Source organism: Megalobrama amblycephala, linkage group LG22 (assembly GCF_018812025.1).
Source record: "Megalobrama amblycephala isolate DHTTF-2021 linkage group LG22, ASM1881202v1, whole genome shotgun sequence".
Classification (NCBI taxonomy): Eukaryota; Metazoa; Chordata; class Actinopteri; order Cypriniformes; family Xenocyprididae; genus Megalobrama; species Megalobrama amblycephala.
The window spans coordinates 20,146,011-20,172,789 of record NC_063065.1 but is presented as its reverse complement, the minus strand read 5'-3'; the positions used below and the strand labels follow the sequence as shown (position 1 = coordinate 20,172,789).

The 26,779-nt window shown below is 44.8% G+C and overlaps 2 protein-coding genes across 4 annotated transcripts in view; both read right to left on the bottom strand.

The window, feature by feature from the left end:
• The window catches only part of LOC125257433 (B-cell receptor CD22-like), a 28,015-nt gene extending 14,027 nt beyond the window's left edge, over window positions 1-13,988 (bottom strand). Inside the window, exon 1 of one of the 3 annotated variants that reach the window (XM_048173757.1) lies at window positions 13,811-13,988. In XM_048173757.1, coding sequence (XP_048029714.1) covers window positions 13,811-13,907 — 97 coding nt within the window. In that variant the 5' untranslated portion in view covers window positions 13,908-13,988. The remainder of the gene's footprint in view (window positions 1-13,810) is intronic. The other 2 variants (XM_048173756.1, XM_048173758.1) reach the window with 2 other exon arrangements.
• Window positions 1-26,779, bottom strand: part of LOC125257434 (sialoadhesin-like) — a 103,283-nt gene that overhangs the window by 29,955 nt on the left and 46,549 nt on the right. The gene's annotated exons all lie outside the window — the stretch shown is intronic.

Genomic DNA, 26,779 nt, shown 5'->3' with positions numbered 1-26,779 from the left:
ATGTGGACCGGTTTCACAGACAGGGCTTATATTAAGCCAGAATTAGGCTTTAGTTCAATTAGGACATTTAAGTAAATTTTATAAACATACCCCAGGAAAAAATATTACTGGTGTGCTTGAGAAAAACCAATGGCACGGACATATTTTAAGATATGTCAGTACAAGTTGTAGCATATGCACATGTAGCAGGATAATCAATAAACTTTGGAGTTTTCAGAACGCTTTTAACCTGATGAACTGTGTTCGTTAATCACTAAATCGGCTCTGACCAGTCGGCATAAGATGAGCCCACTTGACACCTTTGTGGACCCGTGAGGGTAAACAGAAAACTCCAACTTCCTCACTTTGGTGACTTCAAAAGGAGCACCCCCCCAGAGACTGACCAGATCCACATTCCAACACCCACACACACAGGCACACACAAAAACACACACACAGACACATACAGAAACACACAAACATACATTTTTGACTGTATATGTAAAATACAACTATGCCAACATATACCCATCCTGTATTTTGAAGCGTATGCAGGTTTTCTAGTGTTTAAATGAGTGTATTTGTGCTAGTGTTAGTTGTAATAAGGGAATTTTGTCTGTAAACCATAACTTCTTGTATATGCCTTTCTGATCTATCGAGTTTGATCTCGTTTTAAAGCTCCGGACTCGAGCTATTCACTGAGAGATGTCACATAGCTGACAAATGCATTTTTCTATGTGTTTAATGATATTGTGAAGAAAGCACTCCATCTCGAAATCCGATCTGATAGTCGTAAAGTATGCAAATTCATCTAGGAGACCAAACAAAGAAAAAGCTTGCCCGCCAACTTTGCATCAATGTCATTGGCCATTCCACCTCAAGGAGGTGTGTTGGCCTATCTGTCATAAAAAGGAACACCAGGATTCTCCTGTGTGTGCTCCCGACGGCCCTGAATCATTCACGCGTGTTCTCCCGATTGTCTCACGAGCACCTCGTGCACGTCGCTCCCGGACGTCTCCGGTGACCACGCGCTGCCATCGCGCTCAACTTCGGGACAGCCATCTTCCAGCGAAACTCACTCTCAAGTCCTCAGTTCAAACCTTCCCGCGGAATGGAAGAAGCCAACGAACCGCACCAGCGCTAAACTGAAATTCTACACGCACAACCAATGCAAGTATACTGCCGTTTCTCAATCTTAGATGATGAAACTGATTTCCGTGCTGGCTTAGGACTGTTTGTAAGTTTGCTACTTGCCTTCTCTCTTTCCTTCTCTACTTCCACTCTTGTACATAGGTGTGTATATTCTTGTATATATATTTAGACGTATAACCTCTGTATTCGTAGTTTGCATATATTAAAACGTTATTCACGCTCGATTGTTTTGTTTGTTGTTTCAACTGAAGACCAAGTCACTTTAACGTTTTTCGATCGTTTTATGCTTTGATGCTATAATAGCAAGTTGTTCTCATGGCCAGAGAATAACTCCGTTCATAATATTCTATGAGAAGCAGCGGTTTGCTGGACGAGCTGGTAGTTTCTCTAAATAATTATTGAACCTGAACTAATCACATATGTAATCAATTATAATTCGTTGTAATTGATTCACAATATATGTTTAATTCCCCCTTGGGTCAATATGTGCATAATAATTAATAGAACCTTGTGAATTATTATATTCATATTCCACCCATAAATTGATTAATAACCGCTACATTGTTACAGTTTTGGTGGAGAATTTAAAGGCACGTTTTAAACTTGGTTTTTGGTAAAAGAGCAATGTAGAATAATTTGGTATGATTTAATGTGTGTATGCGCGCTTTATTCAGTGAGACGACGCACGCGTCCTCACCCTACACACCGTTAACAAGCTACTGTTTGTGTCTAAAAACACTGCAGGCCTAGCCTTGGTTGACCGTGAAATAACTGCAGTTCATTAATATTCAAACACGTATGCAAGAGGGCAACAATCTTTTGCAATACAGTTTTGAATATTAATTTCCGCTTGAATAAACGAATTGAATCGTATTCAGGGCTTTGAAAGATTTGTGGGACGAGATTCTCCCACCTGTCTTTAAAAAGGCCTTATTATTATCTGCCACTATTAAATCTGAATTACTTGTGTCGTCCAAATAATTCACAATAGTTGGCGCTCCTAGGGTGACGTCATTGGCCTAGCTAACCAACACGTGATTCCCGTTACAGATCTAATCGGAAAAGCAGTCCGTCTGATTTATCGATTGGTGTGTAATAATTTGGAGCTCATATCAACATCCTGATCCAATGTTGATTAGTAACAGCGGCGAAGCAATCCCGCAAAAGTTACATATTCGCGTGCATTAAAGTTTGCACCAAAAAGGGACTTATTCCCAAAGTTGTGTACCCGTGAGTAAAACGGTACATATATATTTATGAAAGAATCCGCTGAGGTTCTATAGTTGTAATCGTGATCGTGCAGTTAAAACAGCGTAAGGGTCAGAATCCCACAAGCGCTCGTTTTTATATCACGAATTAAAGAAGGGGGATGCAGTAACTCTGACCAGACGCCAGAGGGCAGTTTGCTCAGGTGTGGCACCCCTCCCTACTTATTGGTTGTGTGGACTCATTGACGCCACCGTGTGGACGTTCTGAGTTAAAGCCGCTCTCCATACTTTGAACTGAAATTATCTCCAAATTATCTTTTGCTGCCCTATACTGCGGGGAGTTGTAAAAGTAATTTGCTTTTGGTGGTTATGCTTTCCAATCGTTGTTGGAATGTGGTTTACTGATTTAAATTTAATTTAAACACGTTTAAATTTTTAATTTAAATTAAGTTTCCCTTCCAACAAGAGAATTCACTTTCTGAGAGTGCGCCCCCTGGTGGACACTGCCAGATAAGTCAATTCTCTTTTCCTTGTATTCTTTTCCTGTGTTCACAGATCTACTCTATTTTATTTTATTTTATTTTATTTTATTCTGTTTTATTTCATCTATTCCCTTTTTGTCTTTTCTCTCTCTTTCTCTCCAGTTATTTCTTTATTTTTACTTTGGAAATTCATTCCTTTTTATTACTTAATGTTTTATTTTATTCACTCTTAGTTCTGGGTCCTGTTTGTTATTGGCTGGCAATAACATTCACGCACACCCAAGCCTCCCTTATTTCATACACTTATTTTAAATTTAATTAAATAACATTTAATTGAATTTTAAAATTAAGTAGTGTCAATCAGTTGGCATTTTGCTCATAAAGAAGCAATTCTCTTCAAGGAAACTCACAAATAGGGAAGGCTTTCTCCTCTCTTTTCCCCTTTGTGTTATTCCATGCACTTGTCTGAATTCAATTAATCAGAGTTTAATTCAAATTTGAATCAAGTGCATCTGAATTATTTTGTTTTTTTTTTCTTTACCACTTCTGCTCATTTCTGTTATAGTTTAGCTAGTTTATTCTGACTGTCATTTTAGGCTCATTTCCTTGTATCCTACACACTTGATTATTTAAATTGAGTTTAAACAAGATTTAAATTGAGATTTAAATTTACAATTAAGCTGTGTTTGTGTGACCACTTGTGTATTCGCAGATAAGGCCCTTCACCGCCTGGTGGTGAGTTGACGGTCGCCCCATTGAGTTCCAGTGAGTGGAGCCGCCTAGCCTGGCGGGTCTCGCACTGATTGTGTGTGAATCGGGGACATTCTGACCTCGTGTCACGGGCAACACACAAGGACGTCAGCGAGTTGTGTATCAGGTACAGGGAGGCAACGAGCCCAGGTTGACAACAAACGGCAATTTTGTTTAATTTCCCTGCTCAGGCTTCTGCATGACAGAACCGCCCGTTTGGAGTAACTGCCCGTAAAGGGGACAGACTCTGAGTTCAGGGAAAACTCAATTTGACCGGTCAACCTGGCCGTTGGCGCAAATACCTTGCCAAAGTGCGCAATTGTGCTGGTGTTCCCTGTTTGAGAGGTTGCACCGTGGTACAAAGGGGACAGGTTGCCACGGACACCGCAGTCGAGTGTTTGAACGTCTAGGAAAGGTTGCCTGCCATTGAGTTCTTATCTGAGCACCCACGATTCACCCAGGCCTAAATTAGTGACATACAGTCACTTCACCTAATTGAAAGCCACAGAATATTACATATTCTTCGATTATTCAGGTGCGGGCCAACCCTTATACTCTCGATCCATACCATCCCTCTAGGTTTTATGACGCAACAGTGCACTCGCCTGACACTGTCATAAACCCAGCTGGAATAGGAAGTTTAAATTTCACTTCTCCCCTCTAGCCCTTCTGTTTTAGTTTATTGCTATTCTATTTTTATTCCTTTCTATTTGTTTACTGCTCTATTTCTCATTTAATTGCATCCATCCTGTTCTGCTCTGTTCTGTTTTGCTTTTCTACTGTGTTTGTTTCTTTCAGTTCATGTAAAAGCAGAGCCTGTGAGAGCCATCACGGAAAACTGAGTAATAGATAGACGACCGAGCAGCGAGAGTCCAAAGGACTCTTAGGGCTACCGCCTGTCGAAATCTTTATTCAAATCCGGCACTCACCCACACAAATTGACCCGCGTGGTCCTTTTGGCTATCGACAATTAAGTGTCTAGCCTACATTCCACTAACTGTCTCCAGTTAACTGGAACCAAACCAAAGAATTATATAATCATGCATTATTATAAGTCGTTAGTTCTGCGCGTGCTTGCATTGGTTCTGTTTGTCTTTCTCTCGCCAACAGCAAGCTAACGTGTTCAGAGCAGCCAGCCCCAGCACCCACGGGGACTGACTCAAGACCTGGTTGGGCTCCCTGACCAGCACGTTCCTGCCCAACGACGCTGTGGATCCTCAGCACCTAAGCAACGAGCAGCTGGACGACAACCTGAATCAACTGATGGCCCACGATCCAACGCCGAGCTACAAAGAATGGGCGAAAGTCATCCGAGCCATCGCCCACTATCTCAAGCTCCAGGCGGAGGATGCCCGGAGGAATCAGGCCCAGATTCATTGTCACCACGATCAGCGACTCGTCGAGATCCAGGACCAGCGTTGGACAGCAGATGAATCCAAACCCGAGCTGCAGGAGGAGCTGCAAAGACTTCAAAAAGCCCTTGCAGAGCTCCACCTGGAGGTGGAGCGTAGAGAACTGACTGGAAAACTCCAACACAGCGAAGCTCCCCTAGCCAAAGCAGAGACTAAGCTGAAAGACAGTCACACCAAAGCCATGGCCTGTGAAAATCATCTCAAACAGGCCCGGAAAGGAGTTATGGCTCTGAAACAACAAAGAGACTATGTGAATGAACTTGACACTGGTTACAGAGTACTGAAAAGTGGCATGGGAGGGGAAACACACATAGTTAGTTTCCCCTAACCAGTCAAGAAGCCCTAATTCCAAATGGGGTTAAAAGTCCACTGCCCAAAACGTCCAGCGGCCAAGAAACTTTGCCAGCAGCTGTCACATCCAACTGCCAGCACCTGCGACAGGCTCTGATCCAAAAGCTTTCTGACCCTGCATCAGATCAAGGGCTCCCTGCTGCCATGGACCTAAAATGGGGCAGACTGAAAAACCCATACACTTGCTACAGCCGACTGCAAATGGCCTACTTCAGAGCACGTGGTCAGCCAGCAATGGAGGAAGATTTCATCTTCAACACTCTGCTTCTCCGAGAGCTGCACCCTGCGGTGAGTGATCATCTGGCAGCCTTGGCCTGCTCACGCAGCATGTCTATTCAGCAGCTGCGAGACTTGGTCAACGAAGCTCAAGCCAAGCAGAGAACTGCGTCTAAAAGGACTGTAGAAAATCCAACCAGTTATCCAGGCTCCGATCACTGCCCAGAAACCTGTCCTTACCTTTTTGAAAGACTGAGAAATGAAGCTGAAAAACAAAATCAGACTCTCAAGTCACAAAGATGTGAGCTGAATGTGCAGTCGCACAGTCCAAATGAGGTCCACCTTGAACACACAGCTCCCACGCACCACACCATTGGTCGAGTGAGCCTGATACCTCCTGTGTGCGTAGCGCAAATGGACACGTTTCTCTGTATCACCCACAAAGACCTGCTAGACTGTTTTGAGCCGTTATTGAACGCCAGACCGCTGAAAATCTGGGCTCAAGTGTGTGAACTTCTGCCTTCCCAGTCACCCAGACCACCTGAGCCAGACGGTCAGGTCACAGAGGTCGCGGGAAATCTCCCAGCTAACCGCGGGAACCCCGTCTCAGAGCACATTTCAAGTTTGCTACCCGGCGCACTTCAACTCACCATAGACTGTAACTCCCTCTGCTCCAAGGTCACAACAGACTCACAGCTGAATGATGTAACTACAACAGACATTATTCTCACACTGTGGGCAGACAACTCAGCCTTCAGCCACACGCTGTTAAGTGTTCTCATTGAAGGAACACCGGACCTCCCATTTGTCAACATGCAAACACGCTTCCCATTGGACTTTCGTCTGTCAACCATGATGACTGTCAAGGACATCTGCGTTGTGAACTTCAAATGGAACAACCGGCATTTAACCCATCACTTCCTGGTCCTTCCAGACCACCTGATGCACTCTAATGCTCATACGGACAGTGCAAATGAGTTGTTGTGGGCCCCAATGACTGTATAGCTTCCTGTTGTTCCTGTCAACACTGCCAACTTCCTGTCAGGCCAGACCACCCAAGAGGTCTGCATCCTGATCCACATACAGGAAACTGTAGTACCACCTTACACCAAAGGGGGTGCTGTTTGGCTCAACAGGCAATGTGGTCAAACCCTAAGCCACACGCTGGGCTCCTTCACACTTTCACCTGAAGGCGTGGAACTTGGACTCACTCTAAAAGCCACACCGCTAACTGAAGTGTCACCCTACGTAGTTCACAGTTGGCTCAACGAATGCATGGTCACAGACATCAGCATTCCCAAAGCCCACCATCTAGAATGGATAATGGACCACGGCCCCTATGACTTTGAACTCAGGTTAACGGTCATTAACTTAATACCAGCTGCAATAGTCCCAGAAGGAAGCTCAGACAACGCAAGGTTCACAGCATCCTTGAAGAGCATCTCCATCACTTCCATCAAACTGGTACCCACAGAACAGGTGCGCAGAACGGAGCTGATGGAGGACCAACACCTCGCTGTACCCACAGTCGCTAACCAGCCTGCCTGGGAAACTCAGGAAAGCGCTGCACCTCTGATAGCCAATCTGACAGCTGACACCACCACGGAGGAGTCATTCCCAAGGTTTGAGTCTAAAGGCCAACAGATTCAGAAAGATGCAAATGTCCCAAAGAATGATGCAGACTGTCAAAAACTCTGACAGGTCCTGAACAAATTTCAAGTGACATTTGACAAAGACTTTTTAGGCTGGGGTCTCACTAAACTTCACCCAGTGCATAGTGCAACACACCCAAATGCTCCTCCCACCTTCATCAGGCAATACAAAAGTCACATCACCTCACATGAACCAGTGCAGGAAACTATCTGTTTCATGGAAGAAAAAGGTGTTATCTGCCCATGCAACAGCACCTATCCAGTCCCCACCTGGTCCATTGTCAAACCAGACAACAAGTGGCGACCCACCATCGACTTCAGGATGTCAAACCAGCAAGTGCCACGACATGCCAGAAAGCACAAGTCTGCACGGAGCGGAGATTCAGCTGCCTGCCAAAACTGCTATAACAGCCCACCAGCGTTGACACTTAAGATAAAGGTACCCCAACAACAGCAACCAACCTGTCACAGGTACCTCAAAGAGAATGCGTGCCAAGGAATGCCCACGGCCTACGTCGATGGACGTTCCTACATCCATGAGGGCATCCTACAGGCAAGTGCAGGGGTACGATGGTTAAACAACCAACCCTGCCAACCACAGAACAGCAGGTGGGGTTTCCAGTCATGTCAGTATGGTGAAGCAGCAGCTACCCTCAAAACCCTTCGCGTCTCCTTAGCTCATAACCTCAGAGAACTCATTTGCACAGACTCACACTATGCCAGATGTGGTTTCAAATGCCATCTTCTGAGCTGGAAATAGACTGGTTTCAAAACTAAACACAACATGCCGGTGAAACATCAACACATGTTCCAAACACATGATGACATCACCCAAACACACGACACGATCGCTTACGGGGAAAAGGTGAAAAGACGCTTAAAGCAACCAGGGCATGACAAAGGCGTGAACGACCAAACTAATGCCCTGCCCAAGACTGGTACCCTGCATAACAAGCTATGGTCACACCCACCCCATTCACCCACCCTTAGTGTGGCAACAACAACCCGCAGCCAGCGGACTGTTCCTGCAACATTTCCCGCCTTACTGCCACTGCCACTGACAACCAAACTTGCCAACACTTCCATGCGAAATGTTTTGCACCACCACTCATACCCCTCCAACCTCCCGTTCACGGCATCTGGTCCCACGACGGCCCCTGGCCACAAACGACTACATGAGACCAACCACATGCTGCGTGTGGGAGTGAACTTTCTAAAATATGTCCCTGATGTCCTCACTGCGCCAAAGCTTGTACTGCCACAGGGCCAAAAGGGGGGTGAACGGATATACACCCACGACACACCATGTGCCAAACACCATGGCACCAAAACTATTTATGAGACTTTGAAACAAGTGGCGTACTGGCCCAGCATGCAGAAAGATGTGGCAGAGTATGTCAGAGAATGTCAGGTTTGCTGTCAAGTCCAAACTGTAAACCCAAATCACAGAGCTCCACTGCAACGCAGAGGAGTCACGTTTCCACGGTCAGTTGACCAGAAAGACTGGACTGTAGAACCTCCTCTGACGCTCATGGCCATCACAGACACCATACAGGAGTCAACTCAGGTGTTCCCAACGGAACTACTGATGGCACGGCAGGTGCCGCTGCACCTGTACCAACCAGGAGACTCGAGTCTCATCACAGCCTACTCCACTCATCAGCATCGCAACAAGCTCCGCCTACAGCTGAGAGAACAACTCGCAACACAGAGCCAAACCCTGCAAACCATCTGCAAATCCCGGAAAGGTATTGTGGCTGTTCTCTGTACTCACAGTTTCTTGCCGATCCAAACGGCGAACTCAAGGAAGCAACTGTTTACAGTCCTCCAGAATGACTTTGCCCAAAATCAGCTGGTTATAGCTCTGGTGACAGACCTGCTGCGAGAAGTTAGCTTCTCTATGGACAGAGTGGCTATGAATAGGATTCCTCAGTATCCTACACAAACTGTGCTGGACTTTGCTACTGGCAGACCCACCAAGACCGTTCCATCCCACCTCACTGACTCCCTGGGTGCTGCCATCCTACTGCACGTCGACCCCGAGCAGAATGAGGTGGCTGTCCTTCTCAATCTACCCAGCGGTGAACCAGATAACATCTCCAGACCCAAAGACAAGGTCAATATCAGGTGGTGGCAATGTAACACCCATGCCAAGAAACACACCTCAGATGTGGTAGCCCACCACAACAGCAACCCACGGCTGTGCCTGGCTCCCCACTTTTGCAGGCGTAGTTTCACCAAAGACTTTCAGTACTTCTCCCCTAACCAGCTCTTCCTCAGAAACCACACTGAAGGAAGGGGCCGGTTGCAGCCCGTGACCGGCGACACATGCTGCCCTGCCGAGGCCAAACCTCGCACCCCAGTCATCAGAACACAAGCCGAGATTGTGGGTGATCGACTGCTCGTCCACACCCCCACTCATGCTGCCACCCTAACCTACAATCAGCACAACACCGCCACTTGTGTCAGCCTGCCCAATCCAAGTAAGTGGATCAAGGTACCCCTGGGTTCCATCCTTCACCGCAGCCATCTGGCAGTGTACTGTCTCTAGCAAAGCAAAGGGGACCAGTCAGAACTGGAAATCCCATCCTCCTCCAGGAATCACCATCACACCTTAGATCCAGGACTGGAACTGAGGATTGACAAAGGGGGGTCCCAGCTAAGTGACAGTACTCCTATCGATGCAGCCCTCCAAGCACTCTCACGACTGCCTGTCCTGTCCAGCTCACCTAAAGCCCAAGCTTGGACTCCTGCCAACACAACCCGTTGCCTCTCCATGGCAATCAAGTACGCACTCGCCCTGGGCCTGGCCTTCATCCTATCCCAAGGGATCAAAGGGATGCAAGAGTCCATGGGCAAGTGTTTATCTGCCCTCCCTCAAGGACCAGTAGGAACCACCTGCTGCGTGACCATCCGGATCCATGTGCCATCGAACTTGGTTACCGTCCAACGAAGTCCGCACAGGAACTTTGTTGGCCGAAGGGGGGGGTCTGTAGCATATGCACATGTAGCAGGATAATCAATAAACTTTGGAGTTTTCAGAACGCTTTTAACCTGATGAACTGTGTTCGTTAATCACTAAATCGGCTCCGACCAGTCGGCATAAGATGAGCCAACTTGACACCTTTGTGGACCCGTGAGGGTAAACAGAAAACTCCAACTTCCTCACTTTGGTGACTTCAAAAGGAGCACCCCCCCCCCCCCCAGAGACTGACCAGATCCACATTCCAACACCCACACACACAGGCACACACAAAAACACACACACAGACACATACAGAAACACACAAACATACATTTTTGACTGTATATGTAAAATACAACTATGCCAACATATACCCATCCTGTATTTTGAAGTGTATGCATGTTTTCTAGTGTTTAAATGAGTGTATTTGTGCTAGTGTTAGTTGTAATAAGGGAATTTTTTCTGTAAACCATAACTTCTTGTATATGCCTTTCTGATCTATCGAGTTTGATCTCGTTTTAAAGCTCCGGACTCAAGCTATTCACTGAGAGATGTCACATAGCTGACAAATGCATTTTTCTATGTGTTTAATGATATTGTGAAGAAAGCACTCCATCTCAAAATCCGATCTGATAGTCGTAAAGTATGCAAATTCATCTAGGAGACCAAACAAAGAAAGAGCTTGCCCGCCAACTTTGCATCAATGTCATTGGCCATTCCACCTCAAGGAGGTGTGTCGGCCTATCTGTCATAAAAAGGAACACCAGGATTCTCCTGTGTGTGCTCCCGACGGCCCTGAATCATTCACGCGTGTTCTCCCGATTGTCTCACGAGCACCTCGTGCACGTCGCTCCCGGACGTCTCCGGTGACCACGCGCTGCCATCGCGCTCACCTTCGGGACCGCCATCTTCCAGCGAAACTCACTCTCAAGTCCTCAGTTCAAACCTTCCCGCGGAACGGAAGAAGCCAACGAACCGCACCAGCGCTAAACTGAAATTCGACACGCACAACCAATGCAAGTATACTGCCGTTTCTCAATCTTAGATGATGAAATTTCCGTGCTGGCTTAGGACTGTTTGTAAGTTTGCTACTTGCCTTCTCTCTTTCCTTCTCTACTTCCACTCTTGTACATAGGTGTGTATATTCTTGTATATATATTTAGACGTATAACCTCTGTATTCGTAGTTTGCATATATTAAAACATTATTCATGCTTGATTGTTTTGTTTGTTGTTTCAACTGAAGACCAAGTCACTTTAACGTTTTTCGATCGTTTTATGCTTTGATGCTTTAATAGCAAGTTGTTCTCATGGCCAGAGAATAACTCCGTTCATAATATTCTATGAGAAGCAGCGGTTTGCTGGACGAGCTGGTAGTTTCTCTAAATAATTATTGAACCTGAACTAATCACATATGTAATCAATTATAATTCGTTGTAATTGATTCACAATATATGTTTAATTCCCCCTTGGGTCAATATGTGCATAATAATTCATAGAACCTTGTGAATTATTATATTCATATTCCACCCAAAAATTGATTAATAACCGCTACATCGTTACAAAGTTACTTTCAGTTAAAACAGCTCAAACATGCATTTTAGTCTGGGACTAGACTTAAGCCTTATCTGTGAACCCGGGGGTGTGTGTTCCTTAATTCACAACAGCTGATTCTTCAATGATTCAATTTGGAATTATTTTCACTGCTGGAGTGAAAATAGACTGTTTGTAAAAGGTAAATACTGTCTAAATTACTCAATTTTAACTTCTAGTTTATATAACTTTTGTATAAAAGCACTTTGCTTAATACACTCACTTAATTGTATTATTTTAATTTAGTAAATTATGGTGCACTGCATCTTGGAGCTACAATGTCAATTACAAAAACAAATCTCATTTGTAACTCCAGTAGTCTGTGGGCCCATTTTGCACATCTTCCACAACAAATATACTTCCTCTCAATTGTGGAAAACAATTAGTTTAATATAATTATTACTAAATGTTCCTCCTTTGCTGTTTTAACAGTTATTTTTGTCACAGCAGTTATTTTGTTGTTGGGACTTTTAGGACCTCTAATAAAGGAACAATACCAACTAGAATGTACATTTCCTGAAGAAAATGTGAATGGTGCTTGCAGTGGCAAATCTCAGCACTCGATTGCTAGGGTGGTTGCTAAGGTGTTGCTAGGTGGTTGCTAGGGTGTTCTGTATGGTTGCTAGGCAGTTGCTATGGTAACCTGGGTGGTTTCTAGGGTGTTGCTAGGCAGTTGCTAAGGTGTTGATAGGCAGCTGCTAGGCGGTTGCTATGGTAACCTGTGTGGTTGCTAGGCAGTTGCTAAGGTACTTGGGGTGGTTGTTAAGGTGTTGCTAGGGTGTTCTGGATGGTTGCTAGGGTGTTGCTAGGCAGTTGCTAAGGTACTTGGGGTGGTTGCTAAGTTGTTGCTAGGCAGCTGCCTGGGTGTTCTGGGCAGTTGCTAGGCGGTTGCTATGGTAACCTGGGTGGTTGCCAGGGTGTTGCTAGGCAGTTGCTAAGGTACTTGGGGTGGTCACTACAGTGTTGCTAGGGTGTTCTGGCCGGTTGCTATGGAAACCTGGGAGGTTGCTATGGTGTTACTAGGTGGTTAGTAGTTGTCACAGATAGTTACTATGGAGTTTTTATAAAGATCTTCACATGTTTTTAGCCTGATTTAACACTTAGCTAATCACTATTAGCATGTAGCTATTCTATGCTAGCATGTTTAGCATGTTGGAAGTCCAGTTTGCTAGCATGAGTCCAAAGAGCCAACCCCCATGTCTCTACGATGTTCTAATGCAGAGATATAGGTCTTGCTAAATGCTAGACCTATATCTCTGTACCTATATCTCAATATAGGTTGCTAGAGTACTCTGTTTGGTTGCTAGGAAGTGGCTTGGCAGCTGCCAGTGATGATATTCCAAAGGCTGCTTGCCAGTATAAACCAACCCCCATGCTTCTATGTCTTTCAGATGTTAAGATATCCCTCTTTGGATTTGGGTTGCTAGGGTGCTCTAAATCATTGCTAGGGTGTGGCTATGAAGTGTTGAAGGTGATTCGTGATTGGCAGTCAAACGAGCCCACCCTCATGTTTCTATGACACTTCTATCCAAAGATATCCTTTTGATCTTTTTCAATGGAAGTCTATGGAACTAGTTGCTATGGTGCTCTATATGGTTGATAGGGCATGGCTTGATAGCTTTACAATGATCCTGAGAGACTGATTGGTCGTCTGAGTAAAATTAACCCACCCCCTTGTCTCTATGACAGAGCCTGCCAGCCTCTTCAAACATGGTAACCCACATGTTTCTACGAAAGCTATGACTTGATAGGAAAATAGAGAAGAGCGAACTCGGCAAAAGGCGGATTCGAAACCGCGGCGATCGCAGTAAAAGCTAGGAATAGCGACTTATGTTGAAATAACGACATATGTTGAAATAATGAAAAAAAAATTACTGAATCATCCTGCAACTTAAGGCACTTTAGTTATTTGAGGTATATTTTTCATTGAGAGATGCAGATTACCAATAATTGAGGAACTCATCAAATGACTCCTTGGTTGTGAATCATAATCACAGAATAATTTTGACCGCACAGCAGAATAATATTGTTTACAGTGGAGACCCACTTACCTGAGACAGAAATGTTGATGGGATTCTGATATGTGTATTTCTGATCCGGTGTATTTGTTTCCACCCTGAAGTAGTAGTTGTCTGAATGATTGTTCATGACATCATAGAAAACGTCTCGGGTTACGAGTGTAACCCTTGTTCCCTGAGTAAGGGAACGAGACGCTACGTCCAATGACGCAATGGGAACCCTCTGCATTTTGTGTTCGTGAAGCACCTCTGTATCCAACCAATGAGAAGACGTGACGTCAGAGGCGGGTGACGTCACGGACCAGGAAACTATAAAGCATACCCGGAACAAAGAACGCTAGCTTCTGAATATTGTCTGAAGCACGAGCGCTCCAGGCATGAAGGAGGTATGGCAACGCGACGTAGCGTCTCGTTCCCTTACTCAGGGAACAAGGGTTACACTCGTAACCCGAGACGTTCCCTTTCGTGGGAACATCGACGCTACGTCCAATGACGCAATGGGAACGCTGTCCCAACTACGCCGTGTCACCAAGTGCCTGGCTGTTATCTTGTAAAACTGTAGCACCTGGAGTGACATTCAAGTTAAGATTGTAAAATCTGATGAAGGTGTGCTGGGATGACCATCCAGCCGCACCACAAATATCGTCTAAGGAAACTCCTGACAAAAAAGCCTTGGAAGCAGCCATACCTCTAGTAGAATGAGCTCGAATAGTCAAGGGACATGGGTGTCCCATTGCTTTGTATGCAAGTGAGATGGCCTTGACCACCCACTTGCTCATCCTCTGCTTAGATGCTGGGCCCCTCTCTTAGGGGACCCATAACATACGAATAACTGATCTGTTATTCTCCACAGGGCAGCTCTGTGGACGTAAGCATCCAATGCCCTCACAGGGCAAAGCAGATTCTTCTTTTCCTGATCCATGTTCGTAAAGGGAGGCGGGCAGAACGCCTCGAGTATAATGGGACCTGGGACCCTCGACGACACCTTTGGGACATAACCCGGTCTGGTGTGTAAGAAAGCCTTAATCATACCAGGCGCAAATTCTAAACATGATGGAGCGACTGACAGCGCTTGTAAATCCCCAATCCTTTTTAGGGATGAAATTGCCAACAGAAGGATAGTTTTTAGTGTCAGGAATTTGTCTGATACTTCTTCTATTGGCTCGAAGGGAGCCTCAGCTAGCCCCTGGAGCACAATAGTCAGATCCCAGGTCGGAGTTTTTGTGCGCGCCGCAGGCCTCAACCTGAGCGTGCCACGAAGGAAGCGCATGACTAGGGGGTCTCGACCCACCGAGGAACCCCCTACAGGACTGTGATAATCCGAAATGGCTGCGATGTACACCTTTAGTGTTGAAGGGGTTAAACCTTCGGAAAACTTCTCTTGAAGGAACTGCAGCACATAGCTGATTGGAGACTGGACAGGATCCAAATTATGTTGGCCACACCATGCGGCAAACAGTTTCCATTTATATGAATACAGCTTCCTTGTGGAGGGAGCTCTGGAGTGAAGAATGGTCTCCACAACCTCGGCTGGGAGACCAGATTCTATGAGCCTTGCCCCCTCAGAGGCCAGGCCCACAGTTTCCATGTTTCTGGGCGGGGATGGAGAATCGTACCGCCCTCTTGCGACAGGAGGTCCTGTCTGAGAGGAAGCTCCAGAGGCGAGCCGTGAAGAAGAGACATTATGTCCGAGAACCATATTCTGGTCGGCCAGAAAGGGGCCACCAGTATTAGGTCGACCCTCTCCTGGCGAACCTTCTCCAGAACTCCGGGGAGCAGTGAGATCGGGGGAAATGCATACAGGCGCAGCCTCGGCCACGTCTGTAGCATAGCATCCAGCCCTAGAGGTGCTGGGTGCTGCAGGGAATACCACAGAGGGCACTGAGATGACTCCTCTGTGGCAAATAGATCGACTTGAGCTCGACCGAATGTTTTCCATATTAGTTCCACCACCTCGGTGTGGAGTTTCCATTCCCCCGGACTCACGCTCTGCCTCGACAGAGCGTCCGCCCCCACATTCAACCGCCCGGGAATATAAGCAGCTCTCAGAGAGAGGAGCTTTCCGTGGGACCAGAGGAGGATGCGGCTGGCCAACTTTGATAATATGCGAGACCGCATGCCCCCCTGATGGTTGATGTAAGAGACCACCGTAGTGTTGTCCGTGCGGACCAACACATGGTGATCCCTCAGGTCTGGGAGGAAGTGTCTCAGAGCTAGAAACACTGCCATCATCTCCAGCCGATTTATGTGCCAGGAGAGCTGATGGTCCTCCCAAAGACCCTGAGCTGAGCGACCACTCATGATCGCCCCCCAGCCCGTGAGAGAAGCATCTGTCGTAAGCATTACACGACGACGAGAAGTCCCCAGCACGGGTCCCTGGGACAGGAACCAAGGCTTTTTCCACATGACCAGAGCACGAAGGCATCGCCGCGTGACTTTGATCATGCGAAAAGGATTTCCCCTCGGAGAAAACCCCTTGGTCCTGAGCCACCACTGTAAGGGTCTCATGTGCAGGAGGCCTGCGTTGGACGCAGCTGCCATCAGACCCAACAGTCTCTGAAACTGTTTTACAGTGAGTGACTGGCCTAGCTTCACCCCATTCACGGGGAATTCACACGAGCAGGGGACAGTTGCGCCTGCATCGTGGTGGAATCCCAGATTACTCCTAAATAGTTTGCAACCTGACTCGGGACCAGCACACTCTTTTTGGCGTTGAGCCTCAGCCCAAGCCTTTTCATGTGCGACAGAACAACATCTCAATGTTGAACTGCCAACTGTTCTGTTTGAGCTTGTATCAACCAGTCGTCGATATAGTTCAGCACGCGGATGCCCTGGAGTCTCAGCGGAGCCAGAGCTGCATCCACGCACTTCGTGAACGTGCGGGGTGATAGCGATAGGCCGAAAGGAAGAACCCTGTATTGGTAAGCTTCGCCCCCGAAAGCAAACCTGAGGAACTTCCTGTGAGAAGGATGGATGGATACATGAAAGTATGCGTCTTTCAGATCTATCGCCACAAACCAGTCCTCGGACCTGATCTGGGGAATGATCTGTTTGAGTGTAAGCATTTTGAACTTCAACTTCTTTACAGCTCGATTTAACACACGTAAATCTATGATCGGACGCAACCCTCCATCCTTCTTTGGAACAATGAAGTAGCGGCTGTAAAAGCCCGACATTTTGCTGGGAGGAGGAACCCTTTCTATAGCTCCTTTTTGCAAAAGCGTCGTAACCTCTTGTTCCATCACCAGAGACTGCTCTGGGGTTACCACTGTGGGAAGCACCCCATTGAACCTGGGCGGTGTAGAACCGAACTGAATTTTGTAACCCTGTTCTATTATGAGCAGTACCCACTTCGAAATGTTTGGGAGACGTTTCCATTCTTCCACATATTCTACTAAGGGAACCAGTCTCTCGAGACTGGTCTCTGGTGTTTTTTGAGCACTTGGCTCGTCCATCTGACGCGGCGCACCGGCAGACAGACGAATCAAGCGCCAACCGACCCTCCTCGGTGGATCAGTGGAGACCGCTGCGCCCTGACGCACACTGGGTGGCAGGGTTGGCAAGACGGTCCCCTGAGGGCACCGAGGAGGACCCGATATCCGAATCCTCTCGGAGGGGGCTGCCCTCGAGAGATCCTGCACTAATAATGTCAGGACCTCTTTTTTGAAGCCTTCCGGGAGATAATGACGGTCCTCAGATCCGTCCTACCTCCGGAAGGCTTCGCCTGTGTCGCCCGGCCCGGTCCCCATGATTTTTGTGGGGGAGCACGGGAGGCGACACTGGCCTTCTGTTGCGCTCTGTGCGCTGAGGAGCTGGCTGTCGGCCGAGGCTGCTCCCGCCCAGCAGCCTCGGGGGGGTGAGAGCGGCGGGGAAGAATTTTCTGGAAGGCCGCTGACTGCTTGCGTGTCTCCTGAAACCTGTCGACGACAGTTGTAACTGCGTCGCCGAACAGGCCAGCAGGAGACAGCGGCGCATCCATCAAGACATTCTTATCTTTATCCTTGATGTCTGATAAATTGAGCCATAAGTGCCTCTCCGTGGCCACCAGGGCTGCCATAGAACGGCCTATTGATTTGGCCGTCTCCTTGGTGGCCCGGAGAGCTAGATCTGTCGCCTTACGGATCTCTTGGATTGCATCGAATGTCGCTTCCCCACTCTCATCTATCTCCCCCAGCAGATCAGCTTGGTATGCCTGCAAGATTGACATTGTATGCAGGCACGCCGCCGCCTGACCCGCTGCCGAATAAGCCTTGCCCACCAAATTAGATGTTATTTTTAAGGGCTTGGTGGGCAATGTCGGGGTCCTGAGGGACGATGCAGACTCGGGCGAGAGATAGCTCGCAAGCGTCTCCTCTACCCGAGGCATCGCCCCATAGCCGTGGTGCTTCAGCCCCGTGATGTTGCTATATAAAGACGTTTGGGGGCTGAAAACACGATATTGGACAGGTCTTCTCCACGACCTCGACACCTCGGTGTGGAGGTCGGGGAAGAACGGCAGACCCCGACGCTGGGGTAGTGACCGTGCGGGAAGGAATCTTTCATCCAACTTGCTTTTGGGTCTATTTTCATGTTTTTCCGCGGGCCAGTCAATATTTAGCTTTTCAACTGCCCTGGTCACTACTTCCAGCAGCTCCTCATAAGCTGGGGATGAGGATGGCGGTTCCTCATCCCCTTCGACACCCTCCACATCAACCTCCTCGGAGGAAGATATATTGAGTGTCTGTGTCTCCCTCCGGGGGGAAGAAACCGCAGCGCGTGCTTCCACCGCCAGAGGAGAGACACTGGGTCCGGCAGGTAAGGGGAGCGATAAGGCTGGGCCCGTCTCTCCCCCCTCTGCCAGATCCATTTGTGAACCCCACGAGTGCAGACCGCGCCGAGCCTCAGCAGCGGCGGGACCGGACCCGCGGGGAACACTCGCCGCGGCGCCCTCCTCGAAGAGCGCCCGGCGTGAACGCAGCACTCTGAGAGTGAGCCTTTCGCAGTGCACACAGACAGCTCCCTCGAGAGCTGCCTGTGCGTGCTCAACTCCCAGGCATCTGACACACATCTCGTGTGTATCCCCGTCCGTGGTGAAGCGAGGACAGGGATGAACACACTTCGTAAACTGCTGCTTTCTTTCCGCCATAATATATATATATGTCTTTTTATGTTGTGCTTGGAAGCTCTTGTCCTCAGACAAAGAGATCACTGTGTAATATAAATTGGACAGACAACAATAAATAAGACAGACAAGATACAGATAGCGCTTGCTGAAGACAACAGAAGCTAGCGTTCTTTGTTCCGGGTATGCTTTATAGTTTCCTGGTCCGTGACGTCACCCGCCTCTGACGTCACGTCTTCTCATTGGTTGGATACAGAGGTGCTTCACGAACACAAAATGCAGAGGGTTCCCATTGCATCATTGGACGTAGCGTCGATGTTCCCATGAAAGGGAACAGTGGTACATTCACGCTGACTAAGATTTCCAAGTATCTCTATACGACTGAATCCTTTGATGATGTTTGTACTTCCATTAAAAACCACCAAACTGTTTGGATTGAGAAAACGGTCCTCCTTTATCCAGACGCCAAATACATTTTCTGTGATCTTTAAACTGATCTCTGACCCATCAAATCTACAAGGTATCTGCACACAAGAGCCACTCAGTGATGTTATTCTTTCAGGCAATTCTGCATATGCAGGTTCTGAAAACAGAAAAGTAATATAAACAGACACTTTAAAATCTAGTTTCACAAAGTGTAATAGGAAAGCTTTTTGATAATTTTCATTTGTTAAACAGCAGGAACTGACTCACCTGAAGATACAAGTTCAAGTTCATAGAAGAACAGAAAAACCATGAAAGGAAAGACAGACATCTCAAGCGCTGTAGGTACAAACACAAAAACATGAAAACAATACTTTTTAATTCTACAAAGATACTTCACATGCCACACATTCTTGATAAACACAAACTCTTAAAAATATATTTTCTGAATTATATTTTAATGTGAATATTTTTGCATTGATAAAGTCTGAAATGAACTCAAAGAGACAATAAAACGACAGAAGCCTCACCTACAGCAGTCCGTCATTCATTCAGAGTAAAACAAAAGTCCAGCACGATTTCCTCACAGAGCTGTGGATTTCTGAGAACCTGACTAGTTTTCAGGTTAACTCTTTCCAGGAGTCCCCATGTGTACTTTCAACAGGTGACGCATGTAACATTAGCCTACCAAATTCCCATGTCTGTAAAACCTGTGTATACACTATCAAATGACCTTTTAAATATATTTAAATTCTTTTTGTACTGTACTTAAACACTAGACTATCAAGTAACAGGATTTTTTTTTGTTTTTGTTTTTTGGACTACATTAACATTGTCTGTTGCACTTCATCATGCAAATCTGTTTATCAACCCAACAGCAAAGAACAGAGAGGCTTTAGTATTGAGATTATGATTACAGTTCTGAAATAATAGTGCAGTTCTTTCTGAAATAATAGTGCATTGTAGCATAGTGGTCAGGATGGAAGCTTGTTTCTGCTACAGAATAAAAACAAATTGCAAAAGGTAATTGCGCTTTTATCTCACAATTCTGACTCTCTCACAATTGTGAGTTTACATCTTGCAATTCAGATTTTTTTCTCAGTCTTGCAAGTTTATATCTCACAATTCTGACTTTATAACACGCAATTGTGACTCTCAACTCACAATCGGAGTTTATATCACACAATTCTGAGGAAAAATGCCAGAACTGTGAGATGTAATCTCACAATTGCAAGAAAAAAAAAAGTCAGAATTGTGAGATAAAATGTCGTACTTTCCTTTTTTATTTTTTGCTCAGTGGTGGAAATAAGCTTCCATAAGTTAGAGATCTGAGTAGGTAAAATTTATAGTTTTAACCTGCAGTAGGGCTGGGAACAAAAACATATAGGCTATTCATGTAATCAGCCGATTGTTTAGATATCTTAAACCTGAGAAGTGCTCAGTTCAATCAAGACAGAATTTCTTCAAAACAGTCCAAACTAAAAAAAAAAAAAAAACATGATATCATTAAATATTTCCCTTTTGAAAGGGAACGAGACTTTGCGTCCAAAGCACTAGCAGAACTGCCTCCACGGGAACCGGTGTCTAAAACACATATCCAATCTCGGCAATCTCCAATCTCCGGTCTCGTCTGGCTCTCTTCTCAAGGGGAGAGAGTTCGGCATCTGGACCTGGCGGCTCTGGTCCCACTCGTGCTGAGGCAGAATGGAGACTCAGGTCATGGGGTTCCCAGATGGGGCTCGCCGAGCAGTTTGAGAGGGGCGTGGACTTTGCTTCAGATAGATTTATGTCCAGCGTCGGCCCACGGGGCCGCCTGACATGCTTACCTGGTTTATGTCACTCATTTTAAACAAGCTTAGGATAGCTAAGACTTTTATTGTATTTCTTAGCCACCTTTAGCAGTGTTACTTGAGTGTGTTTGCCTCCTCTCAGTTGAGAGTTTAGCTTAGAGGCCACTGCTCTGAGAAGCACCAGGTAGATCTGTGTGCTTGGGCTGGCCCTCACCTGGGCCGCCGTGATAGCTGAATCAGGCTAGTATTAGAGATAGCGAAGGCGGTCTGATGTACATTCCCACCTCTCACCCCTCGTTAAGCGAGTGTAGGTCCCCTTTTTATCTCTAGTGCTGGCCTCCTCTCATTGAGAGTCATGTGGCCAAGGCCCGGACCCCTTCTGCATGATGCAGATTGGTGTAGAGGCAGAATAGACTGTTACCCTTTCTATTTGATTAGTAATGATTAGTAATTTGATTAGCTGCAGCCTGCATTTTGGAAGCTGAGCTAAATAGGCCCTCACTAGGCTCCTCTTAAGCCTGCTGAACTAGCATTCAAGGGTTGGGTTGAGTGTGGGTGGCTTCTTTGTCTTTGAGGCTGGCCTCCACCCTGTAGTTTCTCAGGGTTAGGCGGATTGTATTACCTTGTAAACAATGTGTTTTCTGAGTGCTTCACTTACAGCACTGTTGTTATCTGCTCTGTACTATTGTGGCTCAGGTCGAGCGATATTTGACCTTCACTGCGGACTGTTCATTTTGAGCGATTGCTCCTGTCTTCCTCACTGCTCAGAGTGGTTTGGGTCTGTAACTCTGTATAACTATGTATAATCCTGTTGAAAGTGCCCTAGTTATTGGCGATTCTATTACAAGGAACGTGAAAATAGAGACACCAGCCACCATAGTCACATGTTTACTGGAAGCCAGAGCACCTGACATCAAAGCAAATTTAAAAGTGCTGGGTAATGCTAATCGTAAATACTCTAAAATTATTATTCACGTCGGCACTAATGATTTTCGACTTTGCCAGTCGGAGATCACTAAAAATAACATTAAAGAGGTGCGTGAACTCACAAGTACAATGTCAGAAAAAGTAATCTGCTCTGGCCCTCTTCCTGTTCATCAGAGTTATGAGATAGTTAGCAGATTATCATCACTCAATGGCTGGCTGTCTAAGTGGTGTCCGCAGAATAATATAGACAATTGGAAAAGTTTTTGTCGCATACCTGACCTGTTGAAAAGAGATGGTATTCATCCCTCTCGGGATGGTGCTGCTCATCTCTCTAGTAATATGGCACATAGTCAGAGCTGAAACATGACAAACTACGGCCCAGGTCAGGAAGCAGACAGACTGGCTAAACTGACCATCTGCTAGCTGCCTCACGTTACAGAAGTCAGATAATTCCCAACACATAGAAACTCTTCCACCTAGATATTATCACATAGAGACTGTGTCTGTACCCCGAACTAGTAAAAACAAAAAACGTCCAAACCTATTTAGATAATACTGATAAACAAATGATAAAGCTTTTGTTGTTAAATATTAGATCCATTTCTTCAAAAGCATTTATTATAAATGATATTATCACAGACAATGATCTAGATTTGCTGTGTTTGCCACCAGGGACACCATACAGACTTTATCAAAGAATTTGCTAATTTTCTATCAGAGTTAGTACTAGCTGCAGATAAAGTCCTTGGTGATTTTAATATCCATGTAGATAATAAAAAAGACGCATTGGGATTGGCATTTACAGACATTCTAAACTCTATTGGAGTTAGACAACATGTGTCAGGACCCACTCATTGTCGTAATCATACTTTAGATCTAATATTGTCACATGAAATCGATATTGATGCCATTGAAATTCTGCAGCAGAGTGATGACATCTCAGATCATTATCTAGTCTTGTGTATACTACATTTAGTCAAGGCTGCAAAACTGTCTCCCTGCCATAAATATGGTAGAACCATCACTTCTACCACTAAAGATCGCTTTATAAATAATCTTCCTGATCAGTTTCATCGCCTTAGCATACCAGACAGCTTAGAAGACCTCGATTTTGCAACAGAAACTATTGCCTCTGTCTTTTCCAGCACATTAGACTCAGTTGCTCCTTTGCGCTTAAAAAAGATTAAGGAAATTAATCCAACGCCATGGTACAATGAGCACACTCGGGCCCTAAAGGTAGCAGCCAGAAAAATGGAGCACAGCTGGAAGAAAACAAAACTAGAAGTTTTTTGCATTTCATGGAGAGAAAGAATGATTAGTACAGAAAGGCCTTAAAAACTGCTAGATCAAAACTTTTCGAAGAAAATAAAATCAGAGTAAAACTTTTAGAAGAAAATAAGCACAACCCTAGGTATTTATTTGATACAGTGGCTAAATTAACAAGAAATAAAGCTTCAACTTCTGATGTTTCCAAAGAGCACAGCAGTAATGACTTTATGAACTTCTTTACTTGCAAGATTGGCAATATTAGAGAGAAAATTATAACCATGCAACCATCTACTACAGTATCGCATCAGATCGCATCATGCATTGTAGTGTCCCTGAGGAAAAATTCAATTCATTTACTGCTTTAGGAGAGGAAGAATTGTCTAAACTTGTTAAATCATCAAAATCAACAACATGTATGTTAGACTCTATACCGACTAAGCTATTGAAAGTGATGCTTCCAGAGGTCATAGATCCTCTTCTTAATATCGTTAATTCGTCTTTATCACTAGGATACGTACCGAAAACTTTTAAGATGGCTATTATTAAACCTCTTTTTAAAAAAACACAACTTGATCCTAGACAATTAGTCAATTACAGGCCGATCTCAAATTTCAGTTTTCTGTTAAAAATACTAGAAAAGGTAGTATCATCACAACTATGTTCCTTTTTTATAAAGAAATAGTATCTGTGAGGATTTCCAGTCAGGATTTAGACCATGCCATAGTACTGAGACTGCTCTCATTAGAGTTACTAGTGATTTGTTCTCATCATCAGATCATGGTTGTATCTCTCTATTAGTGTTACTGGATCCTAGTGCTGCATTTGACACTATCGATCACAATATTTTTTTAAAACTCGAAAATTATGTTGACATTAGTGGAATTGCACTGTCATGGTTCAAATCATACTTATCTGACCGTTATCAGTTTATAGTAGTAAACAAAGAGATGTCATAATGATCACAAGTTCAATATAGGTTAGGTTAGGTTAGGTATACTTTATTGTCCCAATGGGAAATTTGTTTCAGGCTCAATATAGAGTACCGCAAGGCTCAGTACTAGGACCGTTGCCTTTCACTCTGTACATGCTACCCTTGGGAGATATCATTAGGAAGCATGGCGTTAGTTTTCACTGTTACGCTGATGATACTCAGCTCTATATTTCTTCGCACCCTGACGAAACTTACCAATTCACAAAATTAACAGAATGCATAGCTGATATAAAAAATTGGATGACCAGTAATTTCCTACTACTAAATTCAGAAAAAAACTAGATTATAATTTTTGGACCAAAAACTTCTTCACGAAATAACCTAGAATACTGTCTAACACTTGATGGCTGCTCTGTTAAGTCTTCGTCGTCAGTTAGGAACCTGGGTGTGCTCTTTGATACCAATCTTTCATTTGAAGGCCATGTTTCTAGCATCTGTAAAACCACATTCTTCCATCTTAAAAATATATCTAAACTACAACATATGTTCTCAATGAAAAATGCAGAACAGTTAGTCCATGTGTTCATGACCTAGATTACTGTAACGCTCTACTGGGTGGTTGTTCTGCTCGCCTGATAAATAAACTACAGCTCGTACAAAATACAGCAGCTAGAGTTCTTACTAGAACTATAGGAAGTATGACCATATTAGCCCAGTTCTTCACTGCATTGGCTTCCTGTTAAACATTGTATAGATTTTAAAATCTTGCTAATTACCTACAAAGCACTAAATGGTTTAGCTCCCCAGTACCTGAGCGAGCTCTTAACGCATTATAGTCCTTCACGTCTATTGCGATCTCAGAATTCAGGCCAGCTGATAATACCTAGAATATCAAAATCAACCGCAGGCAGTAGATCCTTCTCCTATTTGGCACCTAAACTCTGGAACAATCTTCCTAGCATTGTTTGGGAAGCAGACACACTCTGTCAGTTTAAATCTAGACTAAAAACGCATCTCTTTAACCTGGCATACGCATAACACATTATCAATTTATATTTTCAAATCCCTTAAAGGATTATTAGGCTGCATAAATTAGGTCAGCCAGAACCGGGAACACTTCTTATAACACTAGATGTACTCATTACATCAGAAGAAGAATGGCATCTACGCTAATATTAGTCTTTCTGTTTATCCCGAGTTTTACCGTAGTCAACTGTATCCGGGCCATATCCAGGTGAGATCGAGGACCTGTGCCTTGATACGACCACAATGCAGCCCTGAAGTATCAGCAGAGATTGAGTCAACTAGATCATCCATTGTGAAGGCCTCATCGACATGACAGCCAGTGGCACAGTTCCTCAACAAACCGTCCATACCAGCGTGATGAATACGATCCTCAACTGGATGGAACTGGATTAAATACTGAATGTTGCGATCCCATCGGACTTATGATAGCTACCTGAATCGTAACAAAGCATTGTTCGCCAGAGGAGAACTGGCCCCCCGACTAAACCTGGTTTCTCCCAAAGTTTTTTTTCTCCATTTTAACACCTATTTGCCACCTGTTTGCCACCTGATGTCACCTGTTGGAGTTTGGGTTCCATGCCGCTGTCGCCTTTGGCTTGCTTAGTTGGGGACACTTGAAATTTGATATTCAACAGTACTTTGCATCTGCCTGCATTGACACCATTTTCTTTAAGAGCTGCTGTGCAGCCAAAATTATATACCAGTTATCACTGTACAGCTGTTTTGACACAGTCTGCATTGTAAAAAGCACTATATATATAAAGGTGACTTAACTTGACACACAGAGCCTTTAAGGGATAATCCACAGCTAGGTGTGCACCATTTTCTTTAAGAGCTGCTGTGCAGCCAAAATTATATACCAGTTATCACTGTACAGCTGTTTTGACGCAGTCTGCATTGTAAAAAGCACTATATATATAAAGGTGACTTAACTTGACACACAGAACCTTTAAGGGATAATCCACAGCTAGGTGTGCATTACATGATTTTAGTGCATGACTTGAAAGCAAACCCTACCTCTGACATGAAGTTCATTAAAATCATGTAATCCAAACCTAGCCTTAGATTATCCCTCTTATACCATGGATACTTGGTCAAAAAGAGATAAAAAATTATGGTTATTTTTGCCAGCTGTATGACTTGTTAGATCTAGCATTCTGCCTGTTTTGAATCAGACAAAGTTGTATGACATTTATTTGATTGAATTATAACATTTATTTTAATTATTTTTTTTTTTTGAGAGAGAGAGAGACAATAACTATTAATAAATAACTCTCTACTAACAATAAAGCTGTGAGTTTAAAAAAATACTCAGCGGCATTACCACCTTCTTGCTGAGTAATATAATGTAGCAGTTCAGTAGTGAAACTAATTTATTTATAAAAGTCACGAGGCAGGATTGACAACAATGTACTATAAAAAAAAATTACTGTCAAAACTGTTCAATGTATTGTGTATTTCAGGAAAAGTAACTATTTATTATTTATTAAATAACATATGAGTGATCCCTGCTGTAATAGAGAGTTGCAGGGATG